The sequence below is a fragment of the Alternaria triticimaculans genome (genome assembly GCF_023758025.1).
Source record: "Alternaria triticimaculans strain BMP 0046 chromosome Unknown scaffold_17, whole genome shotgun sequence".
NCBI classification, from domain to species: Eukaryota; Fungi; Ascomycota; class Dothideomycetes; order Pleosporales; family Pleosporaceae; genus Alternaria; species Alternaria triticimaculans.
In genome coordinates this window covers 424,088-450,948 of record NW_026055974.1, presented here as the reverse complement: position 1 = coordinate 450,948, position 26,861 = coordinate 424,088, and the positions used below count along the sequence as shown (strand labels likewise).

General features: G+C 53.6%; 9 protein-coding genes and 1 non-coding gene across 10 annotated transcripts; 6 read left to right on the top strand and 4 right to left on the bottom strand.

Moving 5' to 3' along the window:
- Positions 1-51: 51 nt before the first annotated feature.
- J4E78_008930 (uncharacterized protein) lies at positions 52-1,119 on the bottom strand (the record flags this gene model as incomplete). The annotated part of the gene is made up of 1 exon (XM_049369528.1): positions 52-1,119. The coding sequence occupies one exon, from the start codon at positions 1,117-1,119 to the stop codon at positions 52-54; it is 1,068 nt and encodes a 355-aa protein (XP_049218852.1).
- A 1,419-nt stretch (positions 1,120-2,538) lies between these two features.
- On the top strand, positions 2,539-4,244 carry J4E78_008929 (uncharacterized protein; the record flags this gene model as incomplete). Its single annotated transcript, XM_049369527.1, has 2 exons — positions 2,539-2,629; positions 2,680-4,244. The coding sequence occupies 2 exons, from the start codon at positions 2,539-2,541 to the stop codon at positions 4,242-4,244; spliced, it is 1,656 nt and encodes a 551-aa protein (XP_049218851.1).
- Positions 4,245-4,530: 286 nt separating this feature from the next.
- Positions 4,531-5,498, top strand: J4E78_008928 (uncharacterized protein; the record flags this gene model as incomplete). The annotated part of the gene is made up of 2 exons (XM_049369526.1): positions 4,531-4,567; positions 4,630-5,498. 2 exons carry the CDS (start codon positions 4,531-4,533, stop codon positions 5,496-5,498), a joined length of 906 nt encoding a protein of 301 aa, XP_049218850.1.
- Positions 5,499-6,691: 1,193 nt separating this feature from the next.
- Positions 6,692-8,207, top strand: J4E78_008927 (uncharacterized protein; the record flags this gene model as incomplete). Its single annotated transcript, XM_049369525.1, has 3 exons — positions 6,692-6,868; positions 7,319-7,996; positions 8,064-8,207. 3 exons carry the CDS (start codon positions 6,692-6,694, stop codon positions 8,205-8,207), a joined length of 999 nt encoding a protein of 332 aa, XP_049218849.1.
- A 1,250-nt stretch (positions 8,208-9,457) lies between these two features.
- Positions 9,458-10,496, bottom strand: J4E78_008926 (uncharacterized protein; the record flags this gene model as incomplete). Its single annotated transcript, XM_049369524.1, has 3 exons — positions 9,458-10,103; positions 10,154-10,318; positions 10,378-10,496. 3 exons carry the CDS (start codon positions 10,494-10,496, stop codon positions 9,458-9,460), a joined length of 930 nt encoding a protein of 309 aa, XP_049218848.1.
- A 2,174-nt stretch (positions 10,497-12,670) lies between these two features.
- Positions 12,671-12,756, top strand: J4E78_008925. Its single transcript has one exon. It is a non-coding gene; the product is annotated as a tRNA-Asp (tRNA).
- Positions 12,757-13,958: 1,202 nt separating this feature from the next.
- J4E78_008924 (uncharacterized protein) lies at positions 13,959-16,430 on the top strand (the record flags this gene model as incomplete). The annotated part of the gene is made up of 1 exon (XM_049369523.1): positions 13,959-16,430. The coding sequence occupies one exon, from the start codon at positions 13,959-13,961 to the stop codon at positions 16,428-16,430; it is 2,472 nt and encodes an 823-aa protein (XP_049218847.1).
- Positions 16,431-17,010: 580 nt separating this feature from the next.
- On the bottom strand, positions 17,011-18,733 carry J4E78_008923 (uncharacterized protein; the record flags this gene model as incomplete). The annotated part of the gene is made up of 2 exons (XM_049369522.1): positions 17,011-18,599; positions 18,649-18,733. The coding sequence occupies 2 exons, from the start codon at positions 18,731-18,733 to the stop codon at positions 17,011-17,013; spliced, it is 1,674 nt and encodes a 557-aa protein (XP_049218846.1).
- A 2,636-nt stretch (positions 18,734-21,369) lies between these two features.
- Positions 21,370-22,997, bottom strand: J4E78_008922 (uncharacterized protein; the record flags this gene model as incomplete). Its single annotated transcript, XM_049369521.1, has 2 exons — positions 21,370-22,514; positions 22,568-22,997. The coding sequence occupies 2 exons, from the start codon at positions 22,995-22,997 to the stop codon at positions 21,370-21,372; spliced, it is 1,575 nt and encodes a 524-aa protein (XP_049218845.1).
- Positions 22,998-25,167: 2,170 nt separating this feature from the next.
- Positions 25,168-26,346, top strand: J4E78_008921 (uncharacterized protein; the record flags this gene model as incomplete). Its single annotated transcript, XM_049369520.1, has 1 exon — positions 25,168-26,346. The coding sequence occupies one exon, from the start codon at positions 25,168-25,170 to the stop codon at positions 26,344-26,346; it is 1,179 nt and encodes a 392-aa protein (XP_049218844.1).
- Positions 26,347-26,861: the final 515 nt, after the last annotated feature.

The following is a 26,861-nucleotide window of genomic DNA, read 5'->3' as shown; positions in this document are numbered from 1 at the left end:
AACCCCAGGACCTGCTGAAAGGCCCTCCTTTCCCCCGGCCAATGTAAGTTACTACTGCTTCCTTCGTCTATGACCTGTTGCCGGCTCCACATGGAGGCCGAGCGGAAGCTTTATCTTCGGCTGATAGACTTTATTAATTTGCCTGCTCAACCAAATCTGGGCACTTACTACGGGTTCATATTTATCGTTCTCAAGGATGTCCATTTCCGTTTCTATCCATGTTCGAACGTATCTCCATGCATCAATTTCTGTTGGGCAGTATTCCCGATGAACATCAGTCACTTGCGGTCTTCCCCTCGGGGCACGCGTGATGATGCCAGCCCATGACCTTCCTGTGCGATGGGACTCTCGCACTTCGGATTTGTATGTGTATTTGTATTTGCGTTTAGCGGGACCATTTGCACGTTTCTCCAACTCCTTCTCGTAGTCTTCGACTTCACATCGTACCCTCAGGATGTTCATAAATTTGACCAACTCAATTATAGCCTCGTGTTCACCCACTTCGATGTATCTGGATTTGAATTCTTCATTTCGGTAATCGAGAACGGTGTTCGTAGTATCAACAACCATGGCAATGAATCCGACGTCAGGCTGGTGGCGTCGCTCGATGCGTACGGAGAATCCAGGTAGAGGTAGCGAGCCAAAAAACCGTGTAAGTAGAACTACTCTGATCAGCTTCATGATTTGTACAAAGTATCTGAGAACCTCACTCGACAAATCTCTAAACTCGTCAGGATATTTCTTAGATTTAACCAGGTAAGCACCGTCCGTGGATCGTTGCAGTTCGTCCTGCATCCAACGCAAGATGAATTCGCTGGCGGCGGTCTCGTTGTCCAAATCCTGGACAGTTCCCTTCGAACAGCTGGTTCCCCTCTGATCTCCGCCTATAATCTCTGCCTCCCAGCCTCTCTTGGTCGGTGCGATTGTCATTTCATAGTGAATGCCTTGTGGCAAGTTTCTCAGTGAATCGCGACAGAGGCTGGCCTGGTTCATGTTGTCCTCGACGTGAAGCACATCAAGCAATCCTCTCATAGCTAAATCTCGACCCATCTTTAAGATTTCTGCTCTGTCCTCGAAGATTGTCTCGCGGCTGCTGTCGACGACATCGGCGTGGAACATGTTTTCGTGGGGATGGTACGGCCGGATACGAACAGTATAAGTGCCGGTGCGTAAAGGGAGTCCTCGGACAAGAGCTGCGACTCGTTAGCTGAGCAGTCCTTGTCCGGGTAGGAGGGGATCTACTTCTCATTTCAGCCGCTTCATCGGGGTAAGCTACCTCGAGGGTAGAAGGGTCGAAGTTCACATGGATGTTGTTCCGACGTTCGTCTGCGTCAGTGATGATGTGTGCATCCATATCGACGATTCAAATTCTGGGAATATCGGTTGCCGCTCAAAGACCTGCGCTTGGGAATGTGTAGGAATCGTCAACTAAGCGTTCGCCTTTGGAAGTGGTATGCGGGTTGCATGGAGCGAGCCTCGCGAATGATGAAGTTGTGCATACTGCATCGTGACTCCGAAGCCAAACCCGTAGTTCTCGAGACCCTCTGGGCGCTATGTTGTCATCGTTTCGAATCACTCATGTATGCGATAGTGACTATATGCTATGTATGGCGAATGTGAAGGAAGAACGATTGATGCGTCATGTCCGTATGTGTCGATTGATGCTCTGTCGGTGGTAATACTAAACCGTGCGTCGCATGACTCCACGTTGACTGTTTCTGCATATGACTGAGTCGAAAACAAGAGGCGACACCACCCGTCTCGCAACATCTTTTCCAAGTCCTCAGATAGCTGCTTTCCGTCAACATGTCATGTGTGCGTCGGTGTCTACCCAAGTAGCCCTTGCCCCATACGAAGGTCCCACAATCAAACCTTCCGAGCGGCCCGAGCGGGCAGGTTGCATGCGACAAGCTTCCCAAGCTTTTTCACGCAATCTCGCCATCCGCGATGCGAGCAACAGAGGGGTCGAAAGAAGAAAATACTGGAGTTAGGATCTGGGTGACTGACGCAAAGTCACAAACTCAGCCGCACCTTCCGCTAACGTTGGGCTTCTTCCTGACAGGCCGGACCCCTCACGATGCAACCTCGCCACACCTTCAGCTCGCCGCCGATGTCCCAAAATAACCACGCAACGACCGCCACGCACCCAATCCGTCGGAGCGATGATTCTTAAGCTTCTACGGCCATCGACCGGCGCGAGATCTATGCGCTCATAGCGGATGCGAAGAGGTAAAGCGCCCGCATCTGGGCGATGGTTTAGGCCTGCGCACGCTCCACCCCGTAAACGGCGTCATACCTCTTCGTGTTCGGTGATGTCGGCTCCAGCTTCACGCTGCAAATTTGCTTAGCATGGTGGTACTTGTACATCACCGTGCTTTAAAGCTCGAGGCTAGGGTAAGCGTGCTTGCTAGGAGCTGAGGGTGAGATGGAATGCTTAAAGTCAGCCTTCGGCCTTGTCACGGCAGGAGCTATAGCCTCGAAACATAGGACAAACAACACCTCCGAAATCAAAGAGAAGGCATCATGGTAGCAACTCATATGTTGAAGGTCTTGTTACCGGTCGCTGCGTTCGCGAGCTATGCTGCGGCAGAGCAATGCGCTGGTGGTGAATGGGATGTCATTGTCGTTGGTAAGCTCACAGATCATCCAAAATCTGACATCAAAGTTGACATCCTCCAGGTTCTGGTCCAGCGGGTATCGTTACAGCGGACCGCATGAGCGAAGCCGGCAAGAAGACTCTACTCCTAGAGCAGGGCGGCCCGTCGTACTACGTGACCGGCGGTCGTGCTCGCCCAGAATGGCTAAATGGAACTGAACTCAGCCGTGTTGATGTTCCCGGGCTGTACAAGTCCATCTTCTCGAATTCCGGTGAAGGAAACTTGACATGCGCGTCTGATGTCGTCAACGCGTTTCAAGGATGCACCGTCGGTGGTAACTCCGCAATCAACGCTGGGTTGTTCTTCCAGCCACCCGCGAGCGATTGGGATCGCTACTTCCCCCAGGGCTGGAAGAATGACGACATGCAATGCGCAATCAACAAGGTCCGAGCGAAACAGCCAAACACAGACAGTCCTTCAAGAGACGGCAAGCGGTACTTGCAGAGCGGTTACGATGCTGCGAAGCAATGGCTCGTTGATGGCGCGGGTTTTGCAGAGGTCGGCCTGAACGATGGCATCGAGAACCACAACAAGACCAAGGTGTTCGGCCACCCGATCTGGTACTACGAGAATGGGCAAAGGAGCGGTCCGGTCAAGACATACCTGCAGTCGGCCCTGGCTCGCTCGAATTTTGCCTTCCAAACTGGCACTAAAGTCTTGCGTGTTCGTCGAGAGGGCGACGTAGCGACTGGCGTCGACGTTCAGACCAACGGTGCCGAGAACTCTTCGAGCATCTGCATCAAAGAAGGCGGCATGGTTATCTCTTCAGCTGGTGCTCTCCTCAGCCCTCAGCTGTTGATGTGGTCTGGTATTGGCGAGGCAGCGACATTGACAAACCTCTCGAAGAACGGTCATGTTACAGTTCCTTCTCAAGACTGGATCAACAACACCGCTGTCGGCAACGGTGTCTTCGATAACCCAAACACCTTCATCGAGCTCCAATCTGATGAGATTGCCTCGTATGCTTACGACTACTCCAACCCACCGCAATCCGACGTCGATCTATACCTCAACGAACGATCTGGTCCTTACACGTTCGCTTCCCAGACGAGCGCCTTCTGGGACTACATCCAGCAAGGCGATGATGTAGTGGGCTGCCAGGGCACCATTGACTCTGCCGGAGCAATGGGCCTCACGCAGAACGGAACCATCACACTCAACGTCTACGGCACCTCTGGTCTCCGATCTGTCGGTCGCGTAAACCTTGATGCCAGAGGCATCGCGCTTCCCTCATCAAACTTCTACGCCGACCCCCGCGATGCGACCGCTATTGCGACGTTCGTCTACAACATCTTCCAAGCTCTGCCGGCTACTCTCAACCCGCTCAACGTTGCAAAGAACTCGACTATCGAGCAGATTGCGACTTATCTGACCACGCCAAGCGCGTTCACACTTGGCAACGTACAACATTGGAGCAGCAGTTGCAGGATGGAGGCCTGCATTGACACGGATACGAAGGTTATCGGGATGCAGAACTTGTTCGTCATTGATGCAAGTATCGTGCCGCCTCTGACCACGAACCCTGTTATGGGTGTCATGATCGCGGCGGAGAGGGCTGTTGAGAGGATATTAGCGTTGAGCAAGTGAGCGCATGGGGTATAGACTTAATTAATTTACGAGTTTCATTTCACCTTCATACAACGCGTTTCCTTCCATGATAACTGCCGAATAGCTATGTCCGGTAACTCCTTGCATACCGGTATGATCCTAGTTTGCATCCTGTGCCATACCGAGTGGGGGCCTAGTTTACGTCATACAACATCTAGTTCTGCAGGACTATATACACTGCCATCACACGTACCCTTCTCGAGCGTTGAACGAACATCTCGATATTTGCTACTTTGTATCACTCCTGAATCCAGCAAGACTCATCATGTCCAAAGATTTCGGTGAAACCCGCGCCTCCAATGGTACTCAACCTTCACTCCAGCCTTTCCCCATCGCCAGTACGCATCTAACACACATCTGACAGGCTTGAATTTTGTCGCCACAGACCGTCACGACACTTACCCATACATCTCCCCGTCCAACTTCAATCTCCAAGGAAAGCACGTCTTGATCACCGGTGCCTCAAAAGGCGTCGGCCGTGCCACAGCCCTCAGTTACGCAAAAGCAGGTGCCTCAGGCATAATAATCGGCGCACGATCCGACCTCTCCACCGTGGTCAAAGACGTCCAAGCCGCAGCCAAATCCGCAGGTCGCTCAGAGCCACAAGTCCTAGCACTAGATCTGGATGTCACCAGCAAAGACAGCGTAGACGCTGCTGCTAAGCTCGTCACCGAGAAGTTCGACGGTCGACTCGACGTCTTGATCAACAACGCGGGCAGTCTCGCCTCTTTCGCCGGCATCCCAGACACCGACCCAGAAGAATGGTGGCGCGACTACGAAGTCAGCGTAAAAGGAAGCTACCTCGTAACCCGCGCATTCTGGCCGCACCTCCTCGCCGGCTCCAAGATCATCATCAATATTACATCCATCGGCGCCGTTATGGTTGTTCCGCAGAGCTCTTCGTACGGGCCCGCCAAACTGGCTTCACTCCGGTTGACCGAGTTCATTGACCACGACCACGGGGAGGGTAAGGATGGTATGCTGGCTATGGCTGTACATCCGGGAGGCATACAGACGGAGTTGGCGCTGGGTATGCCGGGGCACATGCATGAGTGGCTTGTTGATACGCCGGAGTTGGCGGGCGATACGTTGATGTGGTTGGGGGCGCAGAGGAGGGAGTGGCTTGGTGGAAGGTATGTTAGTGCGTGTTGGGATATGGAGGAGTTTAGCGGGAAGAAGGAGGAGGTTCTGGAGAAGGATTTGTTGAAGATGAGGTTGGCTGTTGGTCCGTAGGTGGGAGGAATTGGGAAGGTTCGGTGGCAGAAATCTTCATCTTGTTGTGTGTCGATGTGACTATGTGCCAGATTGGCTTTTTCTCTTCGTCTCAGATGCCTTGCTCCTGTAGTCTGCCATCGTGAACAATGAGCACCGTAGGAAAGGTCTATCAACCTGATACTAGTAAGGTAGGTACAGCGAACCGAGGTGTGGGACTGCAGGAAAAAACTTGAATCTCCGTCGTTCCTTCTTCTCTTATTTCAGAGATCTAGAAGGTACCTCACAGGTATAGCAGCGTTCCAATAGATTACTACGTACGAACGGCACGACGTAGCAAGCCGTGGTGTCGAGCGGTTTTGTTTGGCGCAGGCGTTCTTAGATTGCGAAATGCAGCCATTATATGTCGTGCTTTTAGCTGCATGAGTAGCTGTGGCTCAGAGTCGTCAGAAAGATAGGCCTAAAGGCGCGCAATAATAGTATCCAACGATAATGCGCGCGATGCGCAAACGGCACTGGAAAGGGATAGAGTTTGGGCGAGGGACCGTCGGCACCTCGGGCATGGCCATGCTAGTGAGGGGCACGGCACTCCCCACTACGACACCTTCCGTCCACCAATCCCGCCAGTGACATCATGCATGCTGCTAGAAAACACCATACGAACCCTTTTGGCCAATTCCACCCTGGCATCGGGACAGGGCAACCGCATTACCTGCATTGCCCTCACGCCACGTTCGCGGGTGTGACTGCCGCCCATGTGAGGCGTCCATCCGGACCCTTTGATTGAAGCTGCCAACACTGCATGGTTGGGTCCGCTAGTACCTGTTAATCCGTGTTGCCGGTAGGGATTGCTGCTCAACGAACAGCAATTGTGGGCTCCATCTAGCAATCGTTGATCGGCGGCAGTTTCTGTCTGGGGCTCAGGTATAAGAATCTGCTAGTGCCCCTCTTACTTTTCGCGGTAGGTGCGTCGCTGTTCAGCTTGGAATATATCTGGACTTGTTCTTCACCAATCCCGCCGACTGTATTTCTCAGTCGCCTCCCTAGGATACTTGGAATACAGATCCTACCAGAGTCGAGAAGCCGCGACGATGACGAGCAAGCCTATCTTTGTGGCTACTCATCCGAGGGCCTGCTCGACGGCCTTTGAGCGGGTATGCTTGGCTTCGCCGTATCTCGCCCAATTCTGGGTTCTGACAATCTTCTAGGTGTTCATGACCCGTCACGACACACTGCAATGTGTTCACGAGCCTTTCGGCGATGCCTACTACTTTGGGCCTGAGCGCCTTGCTGAGCGTTATGAGAATGACCCCAAGGCCAGGAAAGAGTCTGGTTACGAGGACAGCACATACAGGACCATCTTTGATCGCATTGCGAGAGAGAACTCCGAGGTTCGTTCACTAATGCTTTTTCATGTTTCTCCTCAGCTTCGTACCATTTCCCCTCACCTTTTCGTTCCTACGCATCCAATCGATATCTTATATTCGCAATCTCGTCATCTTGGCCGCTATTGCGTGTTGTGTGCCTCAGCCATCCGCCCGCCAGTCAGATCCCAATCAACCCCGCCCCTACTGCGATCATCCCACACGTTCTTTCGAGCCTATCCTGCACAATCTCTCGGCCTTTCAAAGCGAGCGCACCAATTTCAATGAGTCCAACACGACCCCTCGGCTTGGGAACCTCAGGAATGTGGTCTTTCACATGCCCGAAATACCACCGAAGCATTCCGCTTCCACCAACTCTTATTGCCTTGACTTCAGCCTTACGACAGCCCATTTGACGAAGACATCGGAGGCGCAAGATGCAGCCTCGTAGAAGAAGTCCATGCTCACCTCTTACAGGGCAAGCGCGCTTTCATCAAAGACATGGCCCAATACTGGATTCCTCCCGTCGGCAAGCCCGCGACCATTGCACCATCTCTATCCAACTACCGCCGCGGCGTAGGAACAAACACCACCGAACTCTCGCCTGTCACCACTCGTAGCGACCCTTCCAAGCCTCCCTACCCATACGACACCAAAGGCGAGCCCAACAACCCGACCGTTATTCCGAAGGACTTGTTGGCAACCTACCACTTCACCTTCCTCATCCGCCACCCGAAATTCTCCATCCCATCTTACTACCGCTGCACCATCCCACCGCTAGACAAAATGACTGGCTTCTACAACTTCCGTGAGGATGAAGCCGGCTACGACGAGCTCCGCCGCCTGTTCGACTACCTGCGCTCTGAGGGCCAAATCGGTCCCAAGTTCGCGGGTCAAAAGGAGGTCGACGCCAACGACCAGGCAAACGGTCACACCGGCGGCGTCGAGATTTGTGTCATTGATGCAGATGATCTACTCGACAACCCATCCGGCATGATTGAGGCATTCTGCAAGACGACAGGAATCGAGTGGGACCCGAACATGCTCGTATGGGACACTGAGAAAGACCAAGACAAGGCCAAGGAGGCGTTCGAGAAGTGGAAGGGTTTCCATGAGGATGCTCTAGACAGTGATCGTCTGAGGGAACGCACACACGTAAGTTTTGACAAGCTATATCATAACAGGATCAGTTGGAAAGAAGACATTTGCTAACAACGAGTAGAAGAAGGAGCCAAAGAGTGACGAACAGCTCTTCGCTGAGTGGAAGGAGAAGTACGGCGAGGAGGGCGCGAAGCAGATTCGAGATACTGTTGCCGCTAATGTTGAGCATTACGAGTACCTGAAGCAGTTTGCTATCAAGCTATAGAGGATTGTAAGGAAGGGAGGACGGACAGAAAGGGTATTTCAAGGCTTCGAATCATTACCAAAGCGTATGGTAGATGATAGACTTAGAAGCATACAATAGGTCGAAATAGCGATAACGAGTTCCATTAGCAAAACACGCATTCGACTGTTATTCGTGTAATTCTCTGCGATGTAGTATGATGTACGCTCCAAAAGCCTTTTCAACCTCTACACCGCCACAGACCTTCACCAGACGTCCACACTCGCCTTGCCATCCAATCTACCCACGCGCTCGCTTGAACGTCAGCTGACCCGTCCACCCTGCATCGCGGATACGTGCTTACGCTTACCACCTTCATCTCGCATCTAGAACCCCGCCACAATACCCATCTGCCCAAATAACAAGAGCCTGTTGCGGTGAGTCTCCCCGCCATCAAATCAATCCAATGCCGTATCGCGGAGAAAGCCGCGCAACGAATGGTTGCACGATAAGAAACATGACATAGCAACATAGCAACAAAGCCGGATCAATGTGACAGACCCCCCATGTGCCCAAAGATCACCGAGTCGGCCGCCCCGCCAACATGGCATGCCGGTTTCCCGATTAGTTTCCCGATCATCTCCTGAGGGTTACAGAAGCGGCGGCCCCGAGAACGTGATTATGTGATTATGGGACGGGGGGCTGTTGATAAGGCTGCTTGTGGTTGCAGATGCGGTCGTTGCGATAGGGGGCGATTAGCCTCGTTCTGGGGTACGGGAAAGGAGAATGGGTGTTTCAGGATGATGAGGTTGTTCTTTGTGTGTGTGGATGAGGCCCGAGGTGGTGGACCTTGGCTTAATATTTAGGAGGAGGTTTGGGGCCATGAAGATAGGCAGCCGAGGGAGGCGAGTGGTGCGAGTGGTGCGACGGTCGATAGAGACGCTGGTAGTATTGTTGACATCAATGGAAGCAGGACGTGACAGCGACCAAAGCACGTCGGTTGTAGTAAAATCGATTCCAACTAGATAATAGTAAGAACAACACAAAAACACAAAAAATCTACTCCGCCATAATATGCCCCAAAGCAATCATGCAACATGTACATCGTCCCCCCAACCTCCCAGATAGTCCCAGTATAATGATAGAAATACACAAAGGTATCAACTCCGCGAAAGAGAAACTCCAAAAGCGCCGAGCCCGGAACACCGACGCTTATCCGTGTGCGTAGAGAATGCGTAGTTTTGCGTGAAAGGACGATAGAGATGAGAACCAAGCCTAAAGACAAGAGGTGATCATACGCGTATTTGACCAAGTTCGATCTCGCGCCTCCGTTCTTCCCGGCTGAGGTTGCGCGAGTGACTGCCTCGTCCCTCTGTACTGGAAGGGCGGTTCTCGCTTCGTCCGCGGCCATATTGTGTCCATTGTTCGCTGAGACTATCGGGTCTGCTGTCTGACCGGTCGCGGCCCCAATCGCCATGTGTTTGTGCGGGCGTGCCCACCAACTCCTGACTGTGCTGGTGCCTTGCCTGTTGTTCCCTGTCTTCTGGCAGGTCTATCCTGAAAGTGGTGTTTATGTCAGGACTCGGTCGCGGGTCTCCTGATTTGAGGAGGAGAGCCATTTGCTGGTTCACGCGGTCGTCTTCGGAGTATAGGGCGGCGGGTGGCTGCGAGGGCGAGCGCATGGCGGTGGGGTACATATTTGGGATGAAGTTGTTGTAGTAGTTTTGGTCGGACCAGAGGTTCTGGCGTGTGTCGGTTTGGCGCTTGGACTTGACTATGCGGCGGTATGTCCAGAGGAGGAGGGAACTGTAGAGGATTGTTCCGGCGGCGCTGATGACGGTGCCGCTTATGGCGGCATTTCCCCAGTGGTAGTTGGGCGAGGAGACGAAGTTGTAGGCTATCGAGATAAGGCCGAGTGCGGAAGATGTGAGCGCAGGTCTACACATATGGTTAGTATTCCGCTGTTGGTGGAGGCATGGAGGCCTTACAGGAAGACGCCGTCGGCTTGGAAGCGCTCATTGCGACAGGCGAAGCAGAGCAGTGCTGTGAACGAGTAGCCGGCTGTAAGGAGCGCGACAACGAAGACGGATAGGACTGCTCGGCTGAACTTGAGCTCGTAGTCTTTTCTGTAGAGGCCGGGCAGTATGAGGTAGCTTCGAGGCGTTAGCATGCTTTCGTCTGGGCCGCCTCGAGACGCATGGCAAGCACTCACCCTCCGAGTATCATCCATGACGCAGCCAGGGCTATAAGGCGCCAGTACCACGGCGTGCCCTCTCTCTTCTCATGGCCCGACTCGCTGATGTTGTGATAGCTCTTGTTGCTAGAGCGCATTGAGTCGGTGGTTCGCGCCTTGCGCGGCGGGGTGCCTGGTTCGCGTCTCGGGTAGTGCCTGGCGTCTCTGCTATGACTCTCGCGCAGTGGGAGCGAGTAAGCAAGAAGACGTCGGCATGCAGAGCAGAAGCGCGTGAATGAATAAACGAGTGACTGTGGCAAACGTCGAGTCTAGTTATTGTCGAATTCCAGAATGCGATATGAGCCTCACTGGCGCCTGGCTCTCTGCTATTCAGCCTGACGCGGTGCAGATCGCTTCGGTCCGTCAAGTGCAGGTGGATAGCCGGGGCGAAGCGGCAGGTGCACGGCGCAATGGTTCCAGCTGGTGGGAAAAACAACAACGAGCGACCAGGACAAGATGCCGTTCGTTCTTATTGAATAGCAACAAGAGCAGAGCAGTAGCGAGCGAAGACGTGGGCTGAACGGGCGGTGGGAGAAGAGGGCGCCAACGTGCTCGTACTTCGCTGAGGCGGAGGACGCCTGCATGCCCGCTCAGCCACTCGACGTCCTGCTGAGCATTGCTGCACCCCTGCCGACATGCCCCCCGTAGATCAAGATGGCAGTGAGCATCTTCAATGCAGTGCATTTGACATCGCAATAAAGACTTGCTTGTTGATCAGCGGCTGGGCCTCTCGTCGCGACCATCGCGACTTCTTCCGACGCTCCAACAACACCATGAATCAAGGCATCCAGCCCGCGACTCCGCTTCTCTTTGTCTCTCCCGCCTGCCCAGGGCGACCCCAGATTCCAGAACGCATCACCTCCAATTCCCAGCCAAGCCCTCTGCCCATGTCTGCTCAATCTCGCTGACCCGCGCCGCACCTTGGGTAGTGCAGCTTACTCTATGAGCCACCGCTTCTTCTCTGATTTGCCTGCTTCCATCCTTCACTTTCCCTTCTGTTGCAGCGCTAGCGAACCTGTGCTCTCCGGTAGAGACTGTTGCCGGTCAGACATGACGTCGTCGCTCCTATCGCAATGGGAAATGTTGCGACCTCATCATTGACCTTTTGTCATGGTGTTGCGAGTTGTTGGCGGTATGAGTCGGGGTCATGGCACGGGCAGTCTGCCTGGGTTGGTGTCTACGCGGTTCCGCCTACAATAGAACAACTCGAACGGCACAGCGTCAGACTATTGATCTTGAGCAGAAGCGCATCGCGTCTAGGCTCTGTTATATTACAGGACGCTCTCTCGCAGATTTGAGAGATTCACACACGTCGCGTATAAGTCGCGTACAGCAACTTTAGGCCTACAGCCCATTGCATAGCCTCGCGCACGTAGTAACCCAGCGCTACATCGTGGCATAGTACAACATCACACGCCACGAGAATGCTGTTCCACGCCGATAGGACACGGCCTGAGCCGACGGTTCAGCCTCCACGATACCCGGATGATGGTGACGGACATGCGCGAATGGGCGTCAACACTGCCTTTTCTGGCAAACATCTTGTGCGCGCTCCCCTCCCCACCTAGGCAGAGTTGATAGATCTGCATATCTCGCAATGAGAACACACTGCACCTTTCGTAACTCAACTTGAATTCATACAATGACGGAGCGTTCCCTAGATTTCCGTTCTACACAACACACGCATGCGTATGTGACAAGATGCGGTATCATTCGCGATGCTGATCCGTGCACCTGGTTCGAGCTGCAGGGGCAGCTTCCAGTGCCTCACATGGGCATGCGTGTCATCGGTAGAACTACACCGCATCTTACCTTACACACCTATCATCTTATCATCTGTGGTTCGTTTTACGATCTCACTGCCTGAAGATTCGGGATCATTTCTTTCGGGGTCTCCACGAAGAGACCCGTCGGCGCTTCGGGTTCAGGGGCAAGACACTTGCGTTGATGTCGGGTAATCCGAAGAAGAGTTGGTATGGAAAAGATGTAATGATTGGAGTAGGCACCGGGCATCGATCTTGTCGCTGTTGTGATGTTGTGGGTGTTTGTCACCGTTTGTGAGTGCCGAGAATTTGGGGCTGGGAATGCAGGTGCCACCGGTCCGGTTCATGCCCCACCTGCACGCGGGAACCACGTCTTCTTTTTCACTCGATAACGTCTGCGTAGACCAGCACAGCTCAGCGTCGGAGGTAGAATCAAACGCACAAATTCATAAATTTGATTGTTGATATTACTTCCATCGATCCACCTACTCAACCATCTGGTTGATCAATCTTCAGTAGTATAGTGGTCAGTATTTCCGCTTGTCACCTATCAGGCAACTCGCGGGAGACCGGGGTTCAATTCCCCGCTGGAGAGCTCATTCTTTTTGGATGTTTTTGCACCTGTATGGAACATAAGAAGGCACGATTGAGGTGAGAGTTGGAGCTTGTGGTTCGCCTCTTCCAAACCTCAACCACTGCAATCCTCCACCATGCCGGTCGCTACACAACGTCGGCCGCCTTTTCTCTTTTTACCATCAACAGTATTATCTGAAGATGTCGTCGGATCCCAGAGTACTTCTGCAGCACACGCGATGTGACCCGGCATGCCACATTTTGCTGCGCCGTGCTGACGAATGCCACTGCATCTGGGCAGCTTCTTCACTCCATCGTCTCCTTTGGCATCCCCTCGTCGGCGCATCGACACACACAAATCCATCCGAACAGTATTGTTGTCACGTTCGGACACGAGGAAGCGTTCTTGAGGTTTCGTAGGTCTCGTCAGCTGCAGCTGGTCTTCCTATATGGAGGAACCTTTGGTCACACACCCAGCATGTAGTTCAAACTGCCGAGCACTCCATGGCATGTCCTCGATACAATGCGGTTTACGTGTCTCTCCGGCGCTAAACGAAGTAATAGCACCTTGAATTCGCCCTAGTTCTAAACCGATATGGATTTCACATCCACCGCAGGTGAATCATAGCCACCGCGATTACACACGATGTTGACTATACCAGACGCAGTCGCTTGCAAGATGATGCGGCTTCTATGAGACTCAGCCATGACAGTCTAACTCAAAGTTGATTTGTCTCTTTACAGCTTCGAGCGCAGAGAGACGACATATGATTGGGGACACCGCCTTGTCCAAAAGTACCTGGCGAGTGCGGACTAGTCTACCATCCTGCAGGTAGTCGTCGCGTTGTCAGTGAAAGCTAACACCCGTCACCTGTTGTTTCATTAACGCATAGTCGGGTCACGGTCTAGCTTTCTGTCACTACCTCAAGCACGAGCTCCATTCACGCCTGGTCTGAGCGTTTAGTGGAGTTTTACACGCCTGTTCCATATAAACACCCCCTTTTGGTGAGCAACTCTTACTACACGAGCTCTCTCCTCAACTTTCATAAGGGCAGATCTGAGCAATACTTTTATTCCCACCCATACGGAGCAACTGGTTTGTTTCACACTCAACTCACTTATTTCAGAACCCTTTGTTCATAGTCCTGCCGCAACTCAACCAGGCCCAGCTGCACAGTAACAAAAGTCGAAAGCTTTCAGCCAGTCACATACGCAGTTAACAAGATGTCTGCTATTGACACTACCCCTGATGCATCTGGTGCGGTCACCGTTGACAGCACTAACACCAACACTCCTGTTGACGCCAAACAAGAAGCTCTCCAGAAGAAAGCCGCCGAGAGCGAGGCCAAACGCATTGAGAATCTTGCGATCCAGCGGAAGAAGCTCGAAGCCGCTAAGCAGAAGGCCGCGCAAGAGTTGGCATCCAAGGGCAAGAACGCAGTGCTCAAAACCCAGCCTAGCCGACCTACACGACGACCTGTGAAGAAGAACCGGAAACCGCTTCTACCTCCTGCCAACCGGACTCACGAGATTGAAGCGACTATTGAGAAGACGAAAGCTAGCGCTGAAGAGAAACGTCTTGCCCCTCTGCGGATTGTACGCCCAAGCTACAGCTACAGCGACATCGTCGAGCAGCGCGTCGTAGACGGTGTAGTTGAGCGCATTGTGCATACCAACCATCCTGCGCATGAGTCTTGTGTCGCCCACAACCACGACGATGGTATCGAGCAGCGCATGGCAGACGGCGTCACTGAGTCTACCTTACAGTCCGCTGATGCGCCCGAGACTGTTCAGTCTGACACCGACGTTGAGTCAGATAGGGCCACGGAACCCTATACTGAGTCAGACGAAGACGCTCCTCAGCTAGTACAAGAGCTTGCCTCTCCAGAGCAGGTCACTGTCCTTGAAGACGACGACGACTTTGCCGAAGCTTCCAGTGTTACTACACTACCCCAGATCTACATCACTGCTCCGATAGGTGATGCGGATGAGGAGCCTTCGATGACTGAAGATCTGGCTGAGGCAGTCGACACGTCGTCCGAGCCGACCAAGGTGACTGGCGCTGAAAAGTCGACCTGTAGCCCTTCGGCGATCCTGTCGATGCCCAACTCGGCTCTTTACCCTTCGCGCCTATCCCGCGACGAAGAGGCTAAGTTGGTCGCCATGCACGTTACTCCCATTGTACTGCCGGTCGCTGAAGCCAAGCAGCAGAAGCTTAGCAAGGCTCAGAAGAAGGCCGCTAAGACATCTGAGGCATCTAAGGAGGTGGCCACGACGAAGTCCGATGTGGTTCAAAAGCTTCCCGAAACCGGCTATGCCCAAATTACCTTTGATGATACAGAGCCCAGTGTAATCCCGGATGAGTCTGATCACGTTGCTATACTGCTTGCCAGGCCCAATGGCTCTGGTGTGACCACAGAATCTCGCAACCTTCACGAGAAGCTCGTCGCGCTTCATGTCGCTCCACCTTCGCTGCCAGTCACTTCTCACAAGCAGCAGAAGACTCCAACAGCCAAGTCAAAAGCTACTAAAGCTGATCAGAAGAAGACTGTCACTGTTGAGAAAAAAGAGCAGAAATTTGTCGCTTCTTTTCTTTCCAAGCCTAACGGCCCAGGCGAGACCAAGGAGGCGCGCGGCTTTCATGAGAAGCTGGTTGCGCTTCATACCACTCTTGTCTCGCTGCCGGTCACTGCGCCCAAGCAGCAAAAGGCCTCAAAGAAGGACCAGAAGGCTACTAAAGCTGAAAAGAAGAAGATTGTCGCTACTGAGAAGAAAGAGCCTGACTTTATCGCCTCTCTACTCTGCAAGCCCAACGGTTCGGGTGAGACCAAAGAAACTCGCGACTTTCACAACAATCTTGTGGCTATGCATGTAGCGCCACTCGAAGTTTCGGTATCCATACGACAGAATAAGGATAAGAAAGCTGAGAAGGCCAACAGGTATATTGAGACTTGGACCGCTGACCCCGATGCCGTTGATGCAATGTTCATCAGCATGGTGCCTCCCATTACCGAGGAGCCTATCTCTGCTGTCGAGGAGCTGAGTACAGACGATGCAACGCGCGACGAGCCGTCTGTCGTCATTGCGACTCCTAACCAGGGGTTCTGGCAAACTGTTCTTTCCAAAACACCTGCCAACGAAGCCACCACCGTCGAGCAAACGGTAATCATCCCGGACTCCGCCCCAACCACCACTCCTCCCACCTCCTCCTACGACGACTCATCCTCGGAGTCCGACACCATCAAGTCATACAGCTCCAGCCACTCCACCCCATCCATCCGCCGCGCAGCCTCAAAAGCACGCACAACCTTTCTCGGCGCCACCTCCCTAGAAACCTTCATCACCACCCTCGACTTCGAACTCTGGGACGGCACAACGACCAAAGACGACATTTGCGAGGCCTTCGCTTCCTTAGCCGGTCACCCCACAACCACAACAACTAGTCTGAATACCGCTAAGATCCAGCGGAAGATCAAGTTGGGTAGTACTTCACTATACGCGTTCCTGCGTCAGATCACGTTCATGGAGGATGAGGTGACGGTTGTGGGGGAGGTGATGAGGGTGTTTAGGAAGGCAGCGAGGAGTCAGGTGACGGAGACGAAACTGGAGGTTGCGCTGTGGCTTGCGGAGGAGACGGATGAGGGCAGTCAGCGAGGCAGGCGGTCAAAGCGGGCTTCGATGGCTGGTGGGGTCTAGGTGTGATGTTGTGGAGGTGGCTTGGATGCTCGCGATATGGGCGTGGGCTATTTGGCTGCTCCTTTCCTTTTCCTACCAAAAGTCATGCACGGGTGTTTTTCATTGTTATTGTCATTGTTATGGGGCAGGTTATCATGGTTTGAACGAGCGAGGCGTTGGGGACGACGTTTTCATATTACTATCATCGCTCTAGGGTACCGAGGCTAGTCCTCCACATCGGTTGAGCTTTAGGCTTTGACTCACCTGGCGCCGGGTTTGAGTTGGCTTGTCGCTCCCTACTGTGGATATTCGCTTAGCTATCCCAAGAGGCTGATGATCTTTCGGTCGAAGTTAGGCTTTGTTTTAGGAAACATAGGTATCAATTCGACTGTAAAAGTTTGCATGTCTGATGGAAGTAGGGTGTAACCAATGCGATCGTAAATGTGGCAGTTGTAACCTGTTGGTATATTAAGAGATTGTTAGACGTGGACATGCATGAGAAAAGGTTCTTTGTGTTCATAACTTCATTCATATACATCCAGCAACACTATTGATGTGTGCGATGCTATATACAGGGTATTCATACGACTGCCTCAGTGGCCTAGACCTTCTGCTCCACGCGGTGGGTCTGCTGCTCAGCGCCACCAGCATTCTCCATCTGGTACTCAACAGCCTTCTCACCCGACTCATCCATAATCTCAGCCATGCCACCAGAACCCTTTGTAAGCTCGGCACCCTTGCGACCAATAAGGTGCCAAGGAAGGTTGAACATCTCGTCGAGAGATTCGAGCGACTTTCCAGAAGTCTCAGGCAGGAAGAAGTACACCCAGACGAGACCGACGGCGGTGACGCAGGAGAAGAACAGCATAGTGCCTCCGTGGGTCATGGAAATGAACATGAGAGGTACAGCCTTGGAGTTACCGTACTGGTTGACAAAGTGGAATGTCATGGCGATGGAACCACCGAGAGCACGGAGACGGAGAGGGTAGATCTCGGAGTTGATGAGGTACTGGATCGAGTTCCATCCGAGCGCCCAACCGAAACCGGAGAAGTAGATCATGACGATGGCGCCCATGGCAGCGTGCTTTTGGCTGGAGCTCTGGGGTACGCCATCGGCAACACCGGTGTCGATGAGTAGGAAGATGGCCATGTAGAGCATGGATAGGAGTTGGAGTGTGATACCGGTGGCGAGAGAGCGCTTGCGGCCGAGGAAGTCGATCAGGAAGAAGGCGCAGATCATGGAACTGACAAACTTGACAACACCGAAGATGGCTGTGGCGAAGAGCTTCTCTTGTTGACCGCTGGTGCCCATCATCTCAAAGTACTTGGGAGCGTAGATTGTGATAGAGTTGGCGCCCGACCATTGCGATAGCAGCTGGGACAAGACAGAGAGCTGAAGGCGGTAGAGATTGGCCTTGCTGGAGAAGAGCTCACGGATGGGTCCGAGCCAAGATGTACCCATAGTGGCTTCGCGTTCGCGGTTGAGCTGGTCGTTAATGTCCATAATCTCCGAGGTAACGTAAGGGTGGTCAGCGGGGAGGTTGCGGAGTTGTGCGAGGTTGTCGAGCGCCTCCTCGTGGCGGCCGACCTTGATCAACCAACGGGAACTCTCCTTGGCGAACCAAGAGAGGGTGAAGATGAGACCGGCGAACATGATGTGCATGCTGTTGGGTACGAGCCATTGAGCATCAGTGGCAGACGAGATGTGGATGGAGGAGCCCCATGATGCGAAGTAGGCAAGCATAATACCGATGTAGACTGATCCAGCGAAAGCGCAGACACAGAGACCACGGATGGCCCGGGGCGCAGTCTCAGCCAGGTAGGTAGGTGCGACGACGGTGGTCTGTCCGATGCCGATACCAGCAATGAAGCGGCCGGCGTAGATTTGTCCAACAGATCCAGTGATAGAGCTGGTGAGGAAGATGACGATGCCGATAACCCAGACAATGCAAAGTTGGCGAGTAGCCCAGAGACGACCAATCTTGTCGGTGATGAAGAAGGCAATCAGGGAACCCAAGATGGAACCCATCTGTACCATGGATGTGATGTTCGATAGGAGCTCCGCGATCTCGTGCTCGCTCTTGCTGCCGTCTTCTTCGAGTCCGAACTTGCGTTTGAAGGGGTCGAGTTCGGCTGTAGTACCGATGAGGCCTTCGTCGATACCACGAGCAGCGCCCATGAGACCGAAGACTAGGACGAGTTAGTTGGGTAGAGTCTAATAGGAGGTGAGATAACTTACCGAAGACACCATACCAGAGACGCCAGTTAAGGCTCTCCTTGGGAGTGTGCTTCAAGTTCTCCTTCCATGGGTTCCAAACGACCATGATGGGCGATATTGGTATAGGTAGATCGAAGTAAGGTCGTGATTGAGCTGCGGAACCTACGTCTGTCGGACAGGGAGGAAAGGCAGTGACGACTCAATCGTACAAAGGCGCATGTGCCTCTTATACTTGAACTGATGGTGGGGTACGAGATGCGGAGATCCTAGATGCAAGGCCTGTTAAATCACACCATCCATGAGACCCCAGAGTCAACCCCGGAAGCCTCTACTCCACGTTTGTCCATCGCCAGTAGCGGTCGGCGTCGGTCTTCCGAGCCAGGAATGCCGGATGACCTTCCCAACTGTGGTTTTCCCAACGTTCAATAGGTCGACCCGTCTCGTCGGCCATTGCAGGCGTTGAAACTAACCCTTGCGCAGTAAGCGGACCGCTGATCGTCTGATCAATTACCGATCAAGCGGCCACGCCGGTCGCCTCTCGTGTCTCTCACGGCAGCGCCATCTGCACGTAGGTTACATGCCCAGTAAGGAGGCGGAAAGGTTGGCAGGCTTAGGTGGAGAAAGCTTCCTTGTTCGTGCGTCTTGTGGAGCTTGGGGCCGAGCTAAGGACGAGTCAAGAACCTGGCCACCACACGATGGGAACCCCGCATTATCCCCCAAACGCTCTCGTGTCCCGGATTTCTCTTGGTCTCCCACGTTAGCTGTCAGTCGAGGAAGAGAAGCTTGTCAAGCTCCTCGTAGCGGCCGGGGAGGTGCCGTAAATGCATGCCGCGCTATTGGCTGGTACCATCCCGGGAAAATCTCGCACGCGGGATAAATTACTACGCTATTCTGACGCTGCCTCGCGACGAGACCGTTCGCCGGCAGAATTATGACCGAGAGGAGCGTCGGAGCAGGGTGTCGGCTTCTGAGGTCAAGCTCCTGGACGAGACCTCGTCTCGCGGCGGTGTGTCGACATAAGCGATGCGGCTCCAACTCCTTCAGCCTTTTCCAGTAGCGCCCGCGTTGTGACTACCCCAAATGGTATCCCGTCCCTCCAATGCATATGCCGTGTGGACTACACTATCGGACATAGATACGGCGCCTGCAGGATATTCTGGTAGAGCTAACGGTGCGCAGGTGTGAGAATGTGTCGCTTCTTCGGTCGCTCTGGCGCTGATACGAGTCCTGGTTGTCGGAGCCTCTGATGGGTCGTAGGACAATGATCCGACTCTTGGCTCTGTACTTGGCTCTGTACCCCAAAGTCCAGCAGGAAGGTTGTATTCTGCCGTAGTGGCAGCTGGATCGTTGAACCCACAACGGCAAGCACAACATCTCCAAGCGCTTTGTTGTCTTGACGAAAGCCCAGACCGCGGGGGTTCTTCTTGTCTCCACAGAGCTTTGCATTCGCAGTGCATCGTGTCATGCGATGCGAAGAAACAGACAGGTCTAGAGGTGTGATACGTCCACCACCCCCGGTCGGAGCTCCGAGGGTTATCGGTGCGAACGCAGGCGCTTTGACTTGGGGTCTCCACACACACGAGGTGCGCGTGAGATGGTTAGCGAAGACCAAGATTGCCATGCCTTCACCAAGTGCTTGTGAACAGCGCAAGCCGTTGTGCCAAAGGACGCCCAAGTGCTTGTCCTAGACGTCAACAGAGCAACATTCTTGCTACATCGTCTTTCTCGTAGGCATCATCGAAGTCATGTCCTCTCCTCTTAAGCGCTGCGATAAATTTGAGAATCATGCGGGCATCCTTCTGGTCCACAGCGGGCGAGATTGATCGGCTGGTCGGCGATGCCAGTGGGTCTAATCCTTCCTCTTATGCATCGTGTATACAAACGGCTACCGTCGAAGCCACAAGGATCCAAGTGTCGGTGATTGCCGTGCATGAGACATCTACTGAGGTGGTGTTGTGTTCAATCCCCGTTGCCGGCTAGGTCGCCCTCAACAGACATTGGCTTTCGTTCAACACATCTATCCAGACATCGTGTGCGTATGTCCGCGGGCGGAGGTGTTGAATAATCGGGTGGATACGGACGCTGACAAACGCCTCTGAACTGATTAGCCGCCTTGGAAAGCATATGGGGTGGAAAGCACGCACTTACGAGCTCATTGTGGGTATCAACCAAGACGGACCAAGGCGCCAATGTTGGGGATAAGACCCATTTATACGTCTTAGAAATACAACAACTGATTCAAGCCGTGCGGAGAAATGAGACCCGGGGTACGAGGTTCACATGTCACTTTGACTGGACGCCTGAGGGGTCCAGTACGGTTATCCGGAACTAGTTGTGGGGAGAGTGTGACTGAACGTTAGATCTGGGGTGATGGGAGAATGTCGGTGTGTTGGCGGCAAATGAGATGGCGAGATGTCTGTAGGCGGCAGTTAAGCGATGAAGCACGTGTTAGCATTGTGCCCTGGCCCTGAGGGAAGTGTCGACCAGGGAGTAGGCGCGATAGAGTGAAGGACAATCTAAGGCAGGTGCGATAAGACTACGGCTGCGCAACAGTGCGCAATTATCAGCACATCGTGCCTTCGATTCAGAATTTGGATACTTGTAGTTTTTTTTTCTATGCCTAAGCTGCCTAGGCATCGGATCAACTGCAACATCATTGACAAGGCGATAGTGTGCCGTGATGTCGACATCGTGCCCGGATTCCCGGAAAAGGCAACCGCGGACCCTCTGTGCCGAGCTCGCTCAATCCTCCTCAGAGTCCCCCTCAGCATCCTCTTCCTCCCCCACAAACCTAGCCCGCTTACTCGGGCTAACCTCACCACCATCCTCGCGCCCTCTCTTCTCAGCCCTAGGAGTGTCTTCCTGCTCCTGCGCCCACAGTGCCAACTCCAACTCCTCTATCAAATCCACATCATCAGCTACACCCTCCCCTTCAGCCTCGTCCCTGTTCCTAGACTGCTCTATTGCCATCTCTAGGCCCTCGTCAACCCGCGACGCGCGCTGTCGGTAGCAAACGTTGCCGTTCTTGCTGTGTTCGTGGTATCGCTGGCACCAGGCGCCTTCGGTGCTCTCCTCGATTTTGAGCGTGAGGTTTCGTCGGACCATGCGCAGACTTGTTTGCAGGATGTCGAAGAGGAGCTCGGGGTGTAGAGCGAAGCCCTTGCGCGTGACTTTCCCGATGATGTGCTCGGTCTTGTCGCCGCCCAGGGCGAGTGCGTCGGCCCAGAGGAGTCTCGCTCCACATCTAGGTGATGTGTATGTGTAAAGCAAGTTGAGGAGATCAGTATGGACCGACGTAACATCTTTGTCAAGTTCAGGATCCGTGACCTCCAAGTCGTAGTCTCTAGGAAACTGATCAAACTCCGCCGGGATATTCTTGCCCTTCCGCCACGCCTGTTGTGCGACTCGCTTGCGCCGATTGAGCGCTCGGTTCGGGAGCCAGATCTCCTCTGTTTTCTCTTCTTCTGTTTTCTCGTCCTTTTCCTTATCTTCTTGAGCTTTTTTGCGTTGGTCGTGGAACTTGCGGATCCATGTGTCGGCTACCATGTCGCAGAGGTCCCAGAACTTCTCTTGGTAGCAGACAATGTATAGCTGGGTGAGGGTCTTGGCGCTGTAGGGTAGGGCCTGGTATGGGTTGGCGGCATCGGTGAGGCCGGGAAGGTCGAGGCTGATTTTGTCGTTGCTCTTGAGGTTGCTCAGGATGAGGTATATTTCTTTGTCTGCTATGAACGGGGGAGGCACTGCAGGGGACGCGAACATCCCGTATTGTTCGACTGATTTCCTAGCTGCGGCGCTAAACGGCGTGGAGTTCTTGGGCGGACGACCTCTTGGCTTTGGTGTCTTTGGTGGCTGCTTGATCTGCTCTTGGGCCTTGTGTGTAACGTACGCTGGAATGAGGTCAGCAATCTGTGATCATAACACAAGAGAGAGGAGCACTCACATGGATCGCTCGCCATAGACCCTCTGCCATCGTTTCTAGCATCTTCCTCAGCCTGATCAATGAAGGCATCGATCTCGCTACCCTGAGCCGCGTCGTACTGGTTTGGCTTGTTGACTGCTCGTCCGGTGCGAGTTGTCACCGGCGCCGCCTCTCCGGATTGCTGAGGAAGGTCGTCATCTTGATCTTCGCTCGCGCCATATCCCGGTGTCGCGTCGCGCTCCTGCGCTGGGCTGTCCGATCTTCCCACCGAAGGCTTGAACAGTAGCTTGGGTCCCGGTCTATCGGGCGCAGCTTCTGGCGCTGACGGCGCTGGGGTAGCTGACTTCGAGGCTCTGCCTTTCGGTCGGCCGCCACCACGACTACCACCTTTGGCGCTACCGCGAGGACGTCCCGGCGGCTTTCCCGTCGTGACTGTCTTCTGTTTTCCCATCGAGCTGTTGATGAAGGTTTCCTGATGATGTGAACCCGCGGTGAGGTCGATGAGTCGCTAAGTATGTGATCGGTCTGCGGTTGAGAACGAGGGAGTAGTTGCGTTGGTGTTACAGACTAACCGTTGTAGAAGAGAGAAACTAAGAGAACCTTCGTAGCCTGTTTTGCTAAACTGTAGTGAAGGTGAGCGGTTATCGCTCGATGCGTCCAGGCACGCTAGGCTCCGAGACTGTAGAACAATAGGACGAGCAGACATGCGACAATAGTGAGAAATCCAAAGCGATGCAACCCCATTGGCATAGTGAATACCGAATAGGCACAGGAGCTTGCGCGCTCCCGAAGTGAGAGCGAGATTCTGACCTCTGACAGACACGTCATCAAGACCAACGGTCGTGCGCTTTCATCACCATAGTATTGAGAAGAGGAGAAATTGATCTACGCCACTCTACAAGAATGGAAAGTTCAATCAAGGTCTATCATGTGCAATGCCCAAAGAATGAACGAAGAATGGAACCAATAACAAACCTAGAAACCAAATTCAGCCCCCGGCCCGGGGTAACCTTCGCGTCTCACCTGCAACTCCTTCTCTTTCGCCTCATACCTCGTGTAAAGCCGTTCCGCTCTCAAGACGCACTCCTGACAAAATATAACGCCGGAGTCCTTGTTGAGAAGAAGTGCCAAGGGATGCGTCGGGCAGGGCTTGTCAGACTCACAGTTCTGACCACAAGGTTGCTGAGCAACACAGTAGACCTTGTGGCCACAATGTAAATTGTGCTCTTGGAGATCTGGATTGGGGAACGGTGCCGCCAATATGTTGTCGACCAGGTCGTTCGGGATCTGGAGAGCCGCTACAATTTCACCGCGTGTGAGGGCGAGAGAACGTCGACGGTATTTCTGGAAGAGGTAGTGGTCTACTGGAATTCCCTGACAGACTTCGCAATAGAGAGGTTCTTGACGCGGCCGAAAGTCAGTGGCCAGGATACTTATGTGCCTTGGACTAGGAGAGGATGAGTTAGCGATCGACAGAAATTAAAAGCTTCGTCGATAACATACGCCGTAAATGACTTTACGAGGGTCTCTGAGAACTGTGGGTTGGCCCCATTTATGGGGTATCGGCAGTTGCTACCGCATCTCGTATCCGACCCATCGATAACGACAACATGGCCGCAGTCGAGGAGGTGAAACATGTTCGGCGCGGTTCGACCGTGGTCGTCTACAGTGCCGCTACATGGTCTGATCGTCCGTATCGCACTTGTGACCCTCTCGACGCTGTCTTGTGGTGTGTCCCGCCTTTGTTGCTCCGTTAGAGCTGGGGCCCAGGGCATGTTGAAGGGTAGCGAGGTTGTAGATAGCGGGTAATCGTGATGGTTGATAACTTTAGAAGAGGATTCCCTTAGTACAATTGTCTGTCGAGCGTCCAGTAACAATATCGATAAATGCTTGCGGGGCGGTTGTTAGACAGCCGAGTGACCACAAGGTGCAAACGCGCGTACGAATAACGTGAAAGTGAATCGAAGAAGTGGAAAATCAGGCAGCAAGTCCGAGCTCCCCAACAATACTCTTGCCTCCAGTTTCATTTTCGCGACAGCTCTTGACTAACTTTCGAACACCGCCGGAAGTCGCAATGGCAGCGAATCAAGAGGAGTTCATCCGCATCGGCTTGCGCGCGACGACAAGCAGCGATGATACACCGACGCTGTGTGCAATCTGTCTTGATGAGCTACAGTCGGGCCAGGAGGTCGACGAGATTCGCCGTTGCGGCCACACTTTCCACAGACATTGCTTGCTGGCCTGGCTCAACTCATGGAACACACAACATAGCAGCTGTCCGAACTGTCGCCTGCCGCTCTTTCCGAGTCGCCACCCTCTACCTGTAAGCATTGTTTACAGAAGTAATCCACGCGCATTCACTAATCGTGACGACGCAGCCACCTTTGAGTGATGTCGATGAACAAGGAGATCTGGCGGGCCTATTCACGAGCTTAGACGAACTAAGTAACACCGTGTCCATGCTGGGAGACACTGTGGTAGCTTTTCGCAACCACAACAACCTACTCCTGAGCGAGCTTAGGCGCCATAACCTTGATGTTCCTGATGCATCGCCAAGCGATCCTCGATTCCGACGTGCTTTAGAAGCCGTTCACGAGTTGAAACCGGTGCCTTCATGTATCATGCCCGACCCGGCAACAGGCGAATACACACCTATAGAGGAGCGTTATCGCAGACTAAAAATCTTGGAAACAGACCGAATTTCCGGCGTCGCTCTCGAGGACCGCTGGAGGAATCGCTCTGCCTTCGTGCGCGACCTGGAGCGATTGGAGCAGCTTCGTCTCCATCTTGGTCCCCAACCGGCTTCAGACAACCGTCCCGAGCCAGGTCTAGACCAGACAAGGTTGCTTATCGAATATGGCGCCCTCTTGAACAAACTCATGCCTGACAACTGGCACTTCACTCCCGACGAGACCGGGGCTATGCGCAGCGAATGGCTAAGAAGTGCTGTTGTTGGCAGCTTTGATCGGGAGCTCCTGCAAGAGACAAGGTTGTTCTCACTTCTCTCGATCGCAACTGAAAGGGACACCAGGCAAGCGCTTGAGGGTATTTCGGAACGAGCAGTAAGGTTTATGCTTGCAGACTACAGACACAATTGGTTTGTGAACGCAGGCATTTTCCGTCACTACATGGCCAGCGAAAGCCAGTTTGGTGGATCATCGACTGTCGTACCTACACCACAGGCGTTCATGGTAGAACGTCCAGCACGACAGCGAGAAGTGTCTTCGTCGCGTCCGGGCGAAGGTAGTAGATGGCAACCCGGTATGTCGCCGTTCAGGTCCTCGGCCGCTCAGAGCCAGAGTATGAGAGTTAGTTGGTTCGATGAGATGCCGCGTGGAGCCAATGCAGAAGCTCTGCTTGACCCGGAGTATCTCCAGTGGCGGCAAGGGCAGGGTGAACCGTCAAGATTCAACAGTCCCATAGCCGTGGGAGGAGCAAGCCGTACCATGAGTGCTGAACCTGTCGCTGCACAACAACAGACCCGGCCCGTCGTCAATGGGGGTAGCAGTACGTTCACACAACTGCCTCGTACACCGGACATGGACGAACTTGTGCGACCACCCCAGAACAGAGAGCCAGATCTCCACCCGGAGCAGATGAGTCAGCGGGGAGAAATACATGAGGCCATCTTCAGCGAGCTGCAACCGCTAATCCCTGGACCCCAAGCGCAAACAGAGGCATCCAGACAGTGCCCTCGCCAGGCCATTCACGACCGCAGCGTGCAGACCAATGCGAACGCCATGGGTGCTCGGATGATTCGCATATTCCGACACACTCTTCATCGACGCCGGTCAAGGTAGAAGAATACATTGCAAACGGCGAAGATGGAAGTCATGAGGGAGACGGAGGGCGTTTGAGTGAGGAGTCAAAGGTGTGGGCGACAGACGAGATCAGGAGAGGCGAGGGACATGAAGGTATAGTGACCTGCAATATTCGTGAAGAGACGAGTTCCAATGCAAGTAAGGCCTCGTGTTCAGTGTCTGATGTTGACCTCAGGTGATGTCGTACCTAGGTGGTGATGTGTGAAGCATGCCGAGGGGGAAGTCGGATGACTGAGCGGATGACTAAGCCACCAGCTGCAAACGCGCCAAACAACAGGGAAGGCGGCTGTTCGCTGATAGGTGTAGCCCGCAGCTATCACACCTCACTCACCCAGCGCGCCTGCTCGTCTAGTCTGCCTCGACATCTGGACTGTGCCTGCTAATGGAGACGCGGCTGCTGCTCCTACAGGACGCTGGACTCGCTGGGGGTGGCTCATAGCCCGCAATTCCGAAAGGTACCCATCCAATTGTCCCGCCCCAAGCATGCCACTCTC